At 45.0% G+C, this 12,996-nt stretch overlaps 1 protein-coding gene across 2 annotated transcripts in view; it reads right to left on the bottom strand.

Moving 5' to 3' along the window:
* Nucleotides 1–231: 231 nt before the first annotated feature.
* Nucleotides 232–12,996, bottom strand: part of DOT1L (DOT1 like histone lysine methyltransferase) — a 642,515-nt gene continuing 629,750 nt past the window's right edge. For both annotated transcript variants that reach the window (XM_030219845.1, XM_030219846.1), the window contains one exon: nucleotides 232–4,521. Coding sequence is in view for 1 of the 2 variants with exons in the window: in XM_030219846.1 (XP_030075706.1) it covers nucleotides 4,514–4,521 (8 nt within the window). In the remaining variant the exon portion in view is untranslated. The remainder of the gene's footprint in view (nucleotides 4,522–12,996) is intronic.

Genomic DNA, 12,996 nt, shown 5'->3' with positions numbered 1-12,996 from the left:
AAAAACATGGCTGAACTTGATGTGTGGGAAGATGTGAAGTGACAATTCGTGGGAAGACAAGCTAATGCTTCAAAAAGCTTCCAGAAAAATGATGGGGAGTGGTTGCTGTTCTGAGCTCTGTCAATGATGTCACCCATTGGTGTGGAGATGATATCCTGCTTGTCCTCTGGGAAACATTTTTTCTGGCTGAACAAGGCCAGGCACAAAAGATCGACACAGAACACAAGCCACAAGACGTGATCAAAACAAGAAAAACAGACAAGTCCAAGCATTTCACAGATCTTTTATATTATCAAAACATTTTCACTTGCCACTTCCTTAAAATATATGCAATCATAAATTAGGATTTTCTCTAGGAAAAAAAACAAAATATAATTACATTAAAAAAGTTCTCTCTCATGCGGGAGCTTAAAAAAATTTAAGCCATACAGAATTTACTGAAACCTTTTCTTCTTTTTAAGGTCTTTGTCACTATGCACAAAATATTCATGAAAGACAGCGTAAGAACTCTATAAATGATTTCATTCGGATTTATAAAACAGTGCATGCGTCACACCTCTGTACACAGCTTGCCACCAAAGTCTGAATACATATACATATATATATATATCTCTAATTTTATTTTAATGCACCATTTCCAAAAGAAGGCTAGAGCAAAGCCTCTTTAAAAGGGCTTTTTTTTGTGTTTTTGTGAACTACCTTTTAAAATGTATCAAGTGTCAAAAAAATAAAAAATACACCTGAAAAAACCCCTACCCAAAATAAAATAAAACCTGTTCTTGAAAATCTATCAGCTTTACAAAGACTAAGTTAAGCCATTTCTTTTCATCTTTGTATCAAGTATCAAAACTTTATAAACAAGACAGCACAGCCAAAAAAGCAAGCTCCATTTCATGTGCAGTGGGTAGTGCTCCAAATGTGCTCCACTGCAGAGAATCACTTCTCTGTGTGAATAAACTATTCATTTGGGTACATCTTAATTGCTTTCTTATAATTCCCTCCCCTCCCCCAAAATAAAAATAATAAAAAAAACGCTACACCACCAGGAGCAGCTAGGTTCAGGAAAGTATAAACAGGATTACCTGATGACCTCTTGTCATCCAGAAACCATGATCTATTCCCACTTTCTATCATAGGGCTTTTGCTAGCTATTTTTCACTCAATGGCAAACACAATTTTAATACAATAATTTAAGATGGTAGGCTAGGTCAGTCATTGTGGAGAGATGCAATTCTGATTTCCTATGCATGCACTAGTACCTGGTCTATACAGTAAGGCTACACCTGGACACTGCTAATACAGACCAGTCAAATCTGTGAGAGATCTCCAACCTAAGAAACCTGGTAGAGGAAAATGTAGTACACTTGCTTAAAGTAATTAAAATACTTTAATCTTGCAAGCAAATTATTTCCTTGAAGAGCATGATGGATGGATGTTGCCAAGTGTCACACGTATCTGAAACACAGTACAGTGCATCATGGGGAGGAGCTTGCTTTTCAAACTGGAGCAACAAAAATTCAGAGTCTCCTGTCCCAACTCAGGCATCTCCATTTCTTAAACTCTGCCTGAACAATAAAGAAGGGACTGACCAACACCTTCAAATATGCAAAACTCTTCAGGTGTCAAACATCCTCAGAAGCTAGCAGTGATAAGAAGACCAGTCTAAGGTCTGAGATTCAAATTAACAGCAGCAGCCACCAGCTACTTCTGGCTCTAGGAGGCTTCCAAGGAGTTACGATGGTCTTGCATTCTAGCTTCCTTTTCATGAGGCTCTGATCACTACAGCTGGACTGGTGGCTATACATGGCACGGACCATCCAGGGAAAGCATATTCTACCACTACTAAGGAAGCACATGTGCAAACATCTTAATCTCTTCAGAGCAAGGATCAAGTTCAAATGTTCATTCACTCAAAATGGAATTTAAAATAAACATAATCTGGAGTTCTGATGAAGCACCTGTCCTAAAGGCATTATTTTATTTTGGTTCCTTTAGCCTGAAGAATATTTACCCTTTGAAATCAAATTATCTAATATCTGAATTGGCAAGAGAGTGACACTTGGAAGTGAAACTCAACTGTTGCAAAGTTGAGCTGCTGGGGATATCACTGGATCCTTGACCCACTCAACATATGATGCTTATGTCAGAGATCATGTCAGAATGCACAAAAATAAAACACTTCCAAAAGAGGTGCAAAAGCCACTTTTACAGCTAGATTTAAAGAGCAAGCAAAAGAGCAAAAAATAAAGTGCAAAACTCTGCAAGTCAGTTTGATTGCACAATTCTGAAATGACATATCTTAAACTTACGACTTGTAGGGGCTTTTTTACTAATGTGCGATAGGTGGTAGCGTGTGCCTACCATGCACCAAAAAGCTTGGGAGCCCTTACCGTCTAGTAAGCAAGAGGCTGTAAGGCTCTCGCAGTAATGGCCACATGCTAATTGGGAAATTAGTGCATGGCCACTTCAGGAAATTAGACAAATATGGCCATTTTACCGCCATGCTAAAAGTGGCCACAGCACATGGAAAACCCATGTGTTAAACAGCACCGGCCACTTTTGAATACGGCTTAGTAAAAGGGCCCTTTAATTTCTTATGGCTTCTGGAAAGGGGGAAAATTCCAAAAGCCAGAACTTCCACTGAACATGCTAAAACGTATGCATTTAGAAGTCCCTGCAATGCTTTTTTTCCCACTAATTCTGACTTGCACAAGATTTTTAGGGGCTTCTTCCCCATTCCATAAAAGTTGTGAGAAATGAAAATCTTGGGTTTAAGATACATGTATCCTTACTCCTCTGGAATCTACCTGCAGGATGTTACAGCTGCAAAGACATAGGTTACCTCCAAGGGAACAGAGATAGTTTAGATACCTAGACATTGCACAGTTAGGCTAAATGACGAGAGACATGTGGAGACAAAAGCTTAGTCAGGACTCCAGTTTGATATGGCGAGTGAAAATTACATTTCTGTATTTGGCTACAGTTATACCTTGGGTAGGGACATGAAATTTTAAGGCCGGAAAAGTGGGGGGGGGGGGGGGGGGGGGGGGGGGGAGGGCCATCTCAATGCAGTTCAAAATTTCTACTTAAAACAAATGGTCTTTTTCTAGTTACCCAATCCAAATTCCCCTTAGGCTACTGCATCTCAGTGTGAGACCACAGGACTATCCATTGCCTTCTCTCCCTGTAAACCACTTCCAAATATTGGCAGTGGTGTCCAAGTATATATTTTCAGTGTATCATCCATAGTGTGTTGGCCTAATAAAGTGTAGTGTTCAAAGTTCTAACCTATTACTCCTATACCCCTATTAAAAACCAAAAGCCACATTCCAGAAGATAAATGATGCACACCCAGTCATAGAAGCCACCAGATCCTCTGCAAAAAGAGCTGCTTTGCAGTGATCCCAATAAGGCTCTTTATATGGGCAAAGGAAGCTGAGTTTGTGCCTCCTGACCCCATGGCACATCCATCATACAAGGGGGCTAGCTGCCATGAGCTTATTCTTTGAGTTATGGACAAAGTTTGACACCAGAGTTTTACAGAGCTCCAGAACAAAGGAAAAAAAAAAAGCCAAACAAATCTTTCACCCTCTATTTGTTGCAAATTAACAAACTTTGGTATGTGAAAAAAATGAACTCAAATAAATAAAAAATAAAATTAGCAAAATATACACATATATATGCATATAGATGTTTTTTTCTTTTCTTTCTGAGAACTGGTATTGGTCAGCCCTCCCAGAATTCAGCACCATTATTCAGAGGCACGGTTCTGATAGCCAGTAGCACCGAAAAACAAGCTTTATCATCATCTCTGCTGGTGTGCCAAGCAAAGTCCATAATCTCACCTTGAATTACCAAGGGATGCTTGTCCAAGTCCTCGCTATTTAATTTGTTTGCATTTTTTAAAATTCTCACCCCAAGGTTCACCTAGCATGGGCTGATCCAGTTCAGGTTTTACCCCAATCAATGCATGGAGATGCTCTTCCAACTTTGCAAAGACAAGTAGGCATGCCCTTCTCCATGTGTTATCACAGAATAAAACCAGGACTGACTCAAAGTATCCCAGGTGAAAAATCACCTGTTAACCTTCAGTTTAAGGGGTGGGGGGTATGGAGAAATAACAGAACTGGACCAAACTGCTTGGCAAAATTAAGTAAGGCTAGCAACAGTGCAAGTCCTACTCAATTTTATTATTATTGTCATTTATGACTTAAGATGGAATAACTTAAGCCACGCTTTTTGTTTTCTCCTTTAAAAAATAATCCAGATAAATACAATATCTAAAGTATTAACAATCAAAACTGGAGTCGGCGATTTGTTTCCACTTTTTACATTTCCATTTGCAATATTTTTCCATTCACAGTAGAATATTCTTTTTTCTTGTACAGGTCTATAACTTGTTTACTTGTGTCCAGTAGTAATATAAAGGCCAGTCAAGCACCTTTCAGTGGAAGCTGAGTAAACTTGGTCCACATTGTCCTTGCATAGGTCCCATTGGGTTGAGGTAGAAATCCTAATTACCTGCAGGGAATAAATAGGGAATAAAAACTCTTGAATGCTGCAGTAAAAAAAACGATGATTAAAACCTAATACTATAGTACACTGAACATACTCATTAAGCTCGTTAAATCACTTCAGATCAGTGCTATAAGAAGGGAAACTACAGCTATTTAGGGACAGTGTATGCTTGCACATCTTGGGGTAAATGCCTATGGACAGCAAGAGCATTTAACATGGATTCCAAATTCGGTTACACACCACATTCATGCGGTGAAAACTCTCCCCAGGTATTCAGGAAAATAATTTAAAAGTTGGTTTCTCAAGAACTCTTACTGCATGGCCATGCAATGGGGAGACCTTACCACCACCCACTGAGGTGGTGATAAGGGCTCCTGCGCTAATCCGGCGGTAACCGAGCAGCACGTGGTGATGCTTGATTACTACTAGGTTATCGTCATTCAAGCCATTTCCGGGGGGTTTCTTTTTCCCTGGAAATGTCGCGTGCTCGGGGTGGGACTACTGCCAGCGGCCACATTGGGTTGGTGGTAGTCCCAAAAGAACAAGCGGTAATCCTGCGTTGGGCTTACCGCCACTCTGTTAAAAGGACCCCTTATGACTTTTCTTCTTAAGTGCAATTCAAGAAAGTGTAACAATCCAATAATTGTCACTTATTTCCAGAAATGAATTAATTCAAATTGTGGTTTGCATGTATTATAGGAGTTCTTGGGAAAAACTTACATTTTTTTTTCTTGAATACCTGGGAGATATTTCATCATAGGAATGTGGTGTGTAGCCAAATTTGGAATCCAGCTGGTTGTTAATGGACATGATATAACTGTACTCTATACCTCTCAAATGCAGACTATTAACCATATCTATAGTTTTTATCATGCCATATGAGCACTGTAATGTTATCATTTAATATTATTTGTTTGTAACACTGTTCTTCATAATTGTTCTTTATAACTTATTTTAGATCTAAAGAGTAATAATGTGACATTTTTAGATACTGACAGACTCTTGATGCAGGCACTATCGCCGAAACATTCGGAAGTCTTTTTAACACATTGACTTTTCTAAATGAAATTATATTTGTCTTCACATCTTGGATTCCTCACTTTGTTGGACCTCACTTTTTTTGCTCTTTGCAGATGTTTGAAGCACACATATAGTAATTTATCTACCCACATTGCCTTCCTTTTACCAAGGTACAATCCAAAGTGGTTTACAAAAAAAATACAATCACCACCATACATCTGGCAGCTACTTTGCCTAACCTCTCTCTGCTTTGGACATTTTTTTTTTGTCTGTAGTTTTTATTCAAACAGCAAATCAACAGTGCACAAAAGTACAAGCAAAGGGTCCAGACTCCATAAAGAATTTTGCAAAATGGAACGTAACAATGATTAAATCACCAATCAAAACCCCTAATCCAACCCTCATTATGACCACAGCCTTTTCCTTCCCCTACCCTTATATGATTTACTTTTGAGTAACTCTATTCCCAAACATATGTTGAGACTTGCCCCTTTTGATATCTTTGAACTTCATTTATACACTATTACTGCTAATTGCCATAGGTAGTTAATTTAAACAAAACCAACTATTTAATAAACTGAGAACTAAGCCAAAAAGAAACGAACTAAAATGTCATTTCCAAGCAGCCACCTGCCAGTCATGAAATGATAAATTGCCTGTGTGTTTTGATAGAATTTGTATTTTAATCATACTGGCTTTAATCTGTCAAATTTTTTAATGTCAGTTTTTGATGACGTGTGTGACTAGAACTGGCTGACAGAAAATGTCTCTTTTGCCTTCTCCATGATAACCAGTGCTATAGAAAAGAGGAAGAGCTTTCTGAGGAGAGAAAATATTGATGAGTGTTTTCTCTGTTGGGGGGTGGGGGGTTGTGCAATTCTGTGGAAACTGTCAGTTGAGGGCAGGACACAGATGAGAGAGGTGAGAGATTTTAAGAGAGCTGAATCCACATAAGAGTTGTGGTAATTTCCTGAGGGAAGGGAGGGAAAATCTTGATCATTAATACCCTTTTATCTCAGGTGGAGGAAAAACGCTTCTGAGGGGGTTTTTGCATAAATTTGCGAGGCTTACCACTACAATCCTAATAAAACTCTTGAACTATGAACAGGGGTGAAATATTCAAAAAAGAAATGGAAACTGAAGATACTGTGATATTGAGAAATTGGTATAAAAGTGAGGGAACTTATCTACTTTGGGCATTATTAGTCAGGGGTGTGCCTGAATATATGAAATCAACTGATAACGAACAGGCTTTAGATGACCTGAAAGTCAGAGCTAAACCTGATGAGGTTCAACAGCATTTAAAAGTCCTATACTATACTAGAGGTTTGTACCCCGCCAAATCCTTTAAGAAAAGGTGCAAGGTGGATAACAAAAAAATCCAAGAATAACAATCATACAAGTACAAAAAGAAAAACATAACTTATGTATAACTTACACAAATCAATTTCCTAAATTCACAGAGCATACTAGTATGAAAAGGGCTTTAAACTAGAATCATTGGGGCAGGGTGATCAAAACTCCCAGGTAAATGAAGCATTAACTACCTCACAATACACTAAATAAACTTCACTAAACAAATGTGGAAAGGTTCAATTTCTGTCACCATCAGTATATATTTACAAAATAACACTATCAAAACATGGAGGAAAAAGCATCAGAAAACAGGTGTGGTTGCTATATGTATCTCTGTTTTTCAATCATAGGCTCAAAAAACCTCCATTGTAAATTTTAATTGGAACCATTCAATGTTATTTTTTAAAAACTTTTTCATATATAAAAAAAAAATGAAGTACTTAGCACATGTTCGGTTTAGCAAGGTCACCCCAATGCTGGCCACTTTTTTGCGGTGCCTGTCCTGCTGCCTTAGGGGGGTACAGCGAATGCTACATACCTGTAGAAGGTATTCTCCGAGGACAGCAGGCTGATTGTTCTCACTGATGGGTGACGTCCACGGCAGCCCCTCCAATCGGAAACTTCACTAGCAAAGACCTTTGCTAGTCCTCGCGCGCCCATGCACGGCCGTCTTCCCGCCCGAACCGGCTTGTGTTTGTCAGTCTCATATGTAGCAAGACAAAGACAAAGGAAGATACAACTCCAAAGGGGAGGCGGGCGGGTTTGTGAGAACAATCAGCCTGCTGTCCTCGGAGAATACCTTCTACAGGTATGTAGCATTCGCTTTCTCCGAGGACAAGCAGGCTGCTTGTTCTCACTGATGGGGTATCCCTAGCCCCCAGGCTCACTCAAAACAATAACCATGGTCAATTGGGCCTCGCAACGGCGAGGACATAACTGAGATTGACCTAACAATTTATCCAACTAATTGAGAGTGCAGCCTGGAACAGAATAAACATGGGCCTAGGGGGGGTGGAGTTGGATTCTAAACCCCGAACAGATTCTGAAGCACTGACTGCCCGAACCGACTGTCGCGTCGGGTATCCTGCTGCAGGCAGTAATGAGATGTGAATGTGTGGACAGATGACCACGTCGCAGCTTTGCAAATCTCTTCAATAGTGGCTGACTTCAAGTGGGCTACCGATGCTGCCATGGCTCTAACATTATGAGCCGTGACATGACCCTCAAGAGCCAGCCCAGCCTGGGCGTAAGTGAAGGAAATGCAATCTGCTAGCCAATTGGATATGGTGCGTTTCCCCACAGCCACTCCCCTCCTGTTGGGATAAAAAGAAACAAACAACTGGGCGGACTGTCTGTTGGGCTGTGTCCGCTCCAGATAGAAGGCCAATGCTCTTTTGCAGTCCAATGTGTGCAGCTGACGTTCAGCAGGGCAGGAATGAGGACGGGGAAAGAATGTTGGCAAGACAATTGACTGGTTCAGATGGAACTCCGACACCACCTTTGGCAAGAACTTAGGGTGAGTGCGGAGGACTACTCTGTTATGATGAAATTTGGTGTAAGGGGCCTGGGCTACCAGGGCCTGAAGCTCACTGACTCTACGAGCTGAAGTAACTGCCACCAAGAAAATGACCTTCCAGGTCAAGTACTTCAAGATGGCAGGAGTTCAGTGGCTCAAAAGGAGGTTTCATCAGCTGGGTGTGAACGACATTGAGATCCCATGACACTGTAGGAGGTTTGACAGGGGGCTTTGACAAAAGCAAACCTCTCATGAAGCGAACAACTAAAGGCTGTCCTGAAATCGGCTTACCTTCCACACGGTAATGGTATGCACTGATTGCACTAAGGTGAACCCTTACAGAGTTGATCTTGAGACCAGACTCAGACAAGTGCAGAAGGTATTCAAGCAGGGTCTGTGTAGGACAAGAGCGAGGATCTAGGGCCTTGCTGTCACACCAGACGGCAAACCTCCTCCATAGAAAGAAGGAATTCCTCTTAGTGGAGTCTTTCCTGGAAGCAAGCAAGATGCGGGAGACACCCTCTGACAGACCCAAAGAGGCAAAGTCTACGCTCTCAACATCCAGGCCGTGAGAGCCAGAGACTGGAGGTTGGGATGCAGAAGCGCCCCTTCGTCCTGTGTGATGAAGGTCGGAAAACACTCCAATCTCCACGGTTCTTCGGAGGACAACTCCAGAAGAAGAGGGAACCAGATCTGACGTGGCCAAAAAGGAGCAATCAGAATCATGGTGCCTCGGTCTTGCTTGAGTTTCAACAAAGTCTTCCCCACCAGAGGTATGGGAGGATAAGCATACAGCAGACCCTCCCCCCAGTCCAGGAGGAAGGCATCCGATGCCAGTCTGCCGTGGGCCTGAAGCCTGGAACAGAACTGAGGGACCTTGTGGTTGGCTCGAGATGCAAAGAGATCTACCAAGGGGGTGCCCCACACCTGGAAGATCTGGCGCACTACTCGGGAGTTGAGCGACCACTCGTGAGGTTGCATAATCCTGCTCAGTCTGTCGGCCAGACTGTTGTTTACGCCTGCCAGATATGTGGCTTGGAGCACCATGCCGTGACGGCGAGCCCAGAGCCACATGCTGACGGCTTCCTGACACAGGGGGCGAGATCCGGTGCCCCCCTGCTTGTTGATGTAATACATGGCAACCTGGTTGTCTGTCTGAATTTGGATAATTTGATGGGACAGCCGATCTCTGAAAGCCTTCAGAGCGTTCCAGACCGCTCGCAACTCCAGAAGATTGATCTGTAGATCGCGTTCCTGGAGGGACCAGCTTCCCTGGGTGTGAAGCCCATCGACATGAGCTCCCCACCCCAGGAGAGACGCATCCGTAGTCAGCACTTTTTGTGGCTGAGGAATTTGGAAAGGACGTCCCAGAGTCAAATTGGACCAAATCGTCCACCAATACAGGAATTTGAGAAAACTCGTGGACAGGTGGATCACGTCTTCTAGATCCCCAGCAGCCTGAAACCACTGGGAAGCTAGGGTCCATTGAGCAGATCTCATGTGAAGGCAGGCCATGGGAGTCACATGAACTGTGGAGGCCATGTGGCCCAGCAACATCTGCCGAGCTGTGATCTGCTGGGACGCTCGCACCCGCGAGACGAGGGACAACAAGTTGTTGGCTCTCGTCTCTGGGAGATAGGCACGAGCCATCCGCGAATCCAGCAGAGCCCCTTGCTTTTGCTGGGGAGCCGAGGGGCCTTGCTGAGGCGCACGCTGCTGACGAAAGCGAGCGCGCTGTGGCTTAGCCTGGGCCGCAGGCTGTCGAGAAGGAGGATTGTACCTACGCTTACCAGAAGAGTAGGGAACAGTCTTCCTTCCCCCATAAAAACGTCTACCTGTAGAGATAGAAGCTGAAGGCTGCCGGCGGGAGAACTTGTCGAAAGCGGTATCCCGCTGGTGGAGCTGCTCTACCACCTGTTCGACCTTCTCTCCAAAAATATTGCCCGCACGGCAAGGCGAGTCCGCAATCCGCTGCTGGATCCTATTCTCCAGGTCAGAGGCACGCAGCCATGAGAGTCTGCGCATCACCACACCTTGAGCAGCGGCCCTGGACGCAACATCAAAGGTGTCATACACCCCTCTGGCCAGGAAGTTTCTGCACGCCTTCAGCTGCCTGACCACCTCCTGAAATGGCTTGGCTTGCTCAGGGGGGAGCTTGTCCACCAAGCCCGCCAACTGCCGCACATTATTCCGCATGTGTATGCTCGTGTAGAGCTGGTAAGACTGAATTTTGGCCACGAGCATAGAAGAATGGTAAGCCTTCCTCCCAAAGGAGTCTAAGGTTCTAGAGTCCTTGCCCGGGGGCGCCGAAGCATGCTCCCTAGAACTCTTAGCCTTCTTTAGGGCCAAATCCACAACTCCAGAGTCGTGAGGCAACTGAGTGCGCATCAGCTCTGGGTCCCCATGGATCCGGTACTGGGACTCGATCTTCTTGGGAATGTGGGGATTACTTAAAGGCTTGGTCCAGTTCACCAGCAATGTCTTTTTTAGGACATGATGCATGGGTACTGTGGACGCTTCCTTAGGTGGAGAAGGATAGTCCAGGAGCTCAAACATTTCAGCCCTGGGCTCGTCCTCCACAACCACCGGGAAGGGGATGGCCGTAGACATCTCCCGGACAAAGGCCGCAAAAGACAGACTCTCGGGAGGAGAAAGCTGCCTTTCAGGGGAGGGAGTGGGATCAGAAGGAAGGCCATCAGACTCCTCGTCAGAGAAATATCTGATGTCCTCCTCCTCCTCCCACGAGGCCTCACCATCGGTATCAGACACAAGTTCACGAACCTGTGTCTGAAGCCGTGCCCGGCTCGACTCCGTGGAACCACGGCGGGAGCGTCGAGAGGTAGACTCCCTCACCCGCACCGGCGAAGCTCCCTCCGCCGACGTCGTCGGGGAGCCTTCCTGGGAGGCGACCGCAGTCGGTACCGCAAGCGGCACCGATGTCGGAGACCTCACCCCAGGAAGGGGCCAGCCGGCGCCTCACTCGACGGTACCGGCCGGTACCGGAGGGGAAGGGCGCAACAGCTCTCCCAGGATCTCTGGGAGAACGGCCCGGAGACTCTCGTGCAGGGCGGCTGTGGAGAAAGACATGGAAGCCGATGCAGGAGTCGAAGTCAGAGTCTGTTCCGGGCGTGGAGGCTGTTCCGGGCTGTCCAAGGTGGAGCGCATCGACACCTCCTGAACAGAGGGTGAGCGGTCCTCCCGGTGCCGATGCCTGCTGGGTGCCGACTCCCTCGGCGACCCAGAGCTCTCGGTACCGACGCGGGAAGGAGACCGGTGTCGATGCTTCTTTGACTTTTTCAAACGAAGCATGTCACCGGAGCTTCCCGGTACCGACGAGGAGGACATAGAATCCAGCTGTCGCTTCCTCGTGGCCGAGGACGAAGAAGGTCGGTCTCGGGGGGTTGTACCGCAGGAGCCCTCAGGGTAGGGGGAGACCCACCCAAAGGCTCACCGCCACCAGCAGGGGAATGGACAGCCCTCACCTGCACTCCAGACGAAGCACCACCGTCTGACGACATCAGCACTAGTGGAGGTCCCGGTACCACCGACGCCGACGCAGCCTTCCGATGTCTCGGCCCTGACGATGCAGAGGGTCGATGCCTTGATGCAATGGATACAGTCGCGGCCAAGGGCGGAGGTCTTGATGCAGTCGACGCACTCGATACTCCCGGTGCCGATGCCGACGAAGAGCCCGAGAACAAAACGTTCCACTGGGCCAATCTCGCTACCTGAGTCCTTTTCTGTAAAAGGGCGCAAAGACTACAGGCCTGCGGGCGGTGCCCAGCCCCCAGACACTGAAGACACGACGCGTGCCTATCAGTGAGCGAGATTACTCGGGCGCACTGGGTGCACTTCTTGAAGCCGCTGGGAGACTTCGATGACATGGGCGGAAAAATCACGCCGGCGAAATCAAAACTCGTAATTGCGGTAAGGCACCAAAAAGAGGGGGAGAAAAAACTCGACCCGAGGCCTCAAAGGGGCCTACCCCGAAAACGAAAGAAAACTTATCGGGGCCAAAAACTAGAAATATGGGGAAGGGAAAAAGACCGAAAGGCCCTTCTCCGAAATCCAGTGGTTACGCTGACGAAATCCGAGGCGATCGATGAAAACAGAGATGAAATTTTCGCGAAAAAAAAAAATCGACGATAACCGAAACCGACGAAATCCGAAGTCAACGAAAACCGAGGTTTCACTGTATCAGTTGTGTTCGATACAATTGATCACCGTATGCTGTTGAACAGATTGAAATCAATTGGTATTGATGGTACTGTGTTGGGATGGTTTGCTTCATTCCTGCTTTGGGAGGCAATTCATTGTAAGTCAAATGAATGATAAATCTGATTTTGTTCATCTAAAAACAGGGGCTCCACAAGGATCATGTTTATCAGTGGTCTTATTTAACATTTTTTTGTCTTTATGTAGATTGCTGAACTGTTTGAATATCGATTTCAAGATATATGCAGATGATATTCAATTTTTGGTACCCTTTGAAACCATGATAGATGCTACCTTTATAACAAGTTAAGATCATATTTACAATCTATTCAGACTTGGATGAAAGCAAATTGTTTAAAATTAAATGTAGC

Source organism: Microcaecilia unicolor, chromosome 11, assembly GCF_901765095.1.
Source record: "Microcaecilia unicolor chromosome 11, aMicUni1.1, whole genome shotgun sequence".
Taxonomy (NCBI): Eukaryota; Metazoa; Chordata; class Amphibia; order Gymnophiona; family Siphonopidae; genus Microcaecilia; species Microcaecilia unicolor.
The sequence above is the reverse complement of the archived record's forward strand: the minus strand, read 5'-3'. Positions and strand labels throughout refer to the sequence as shown.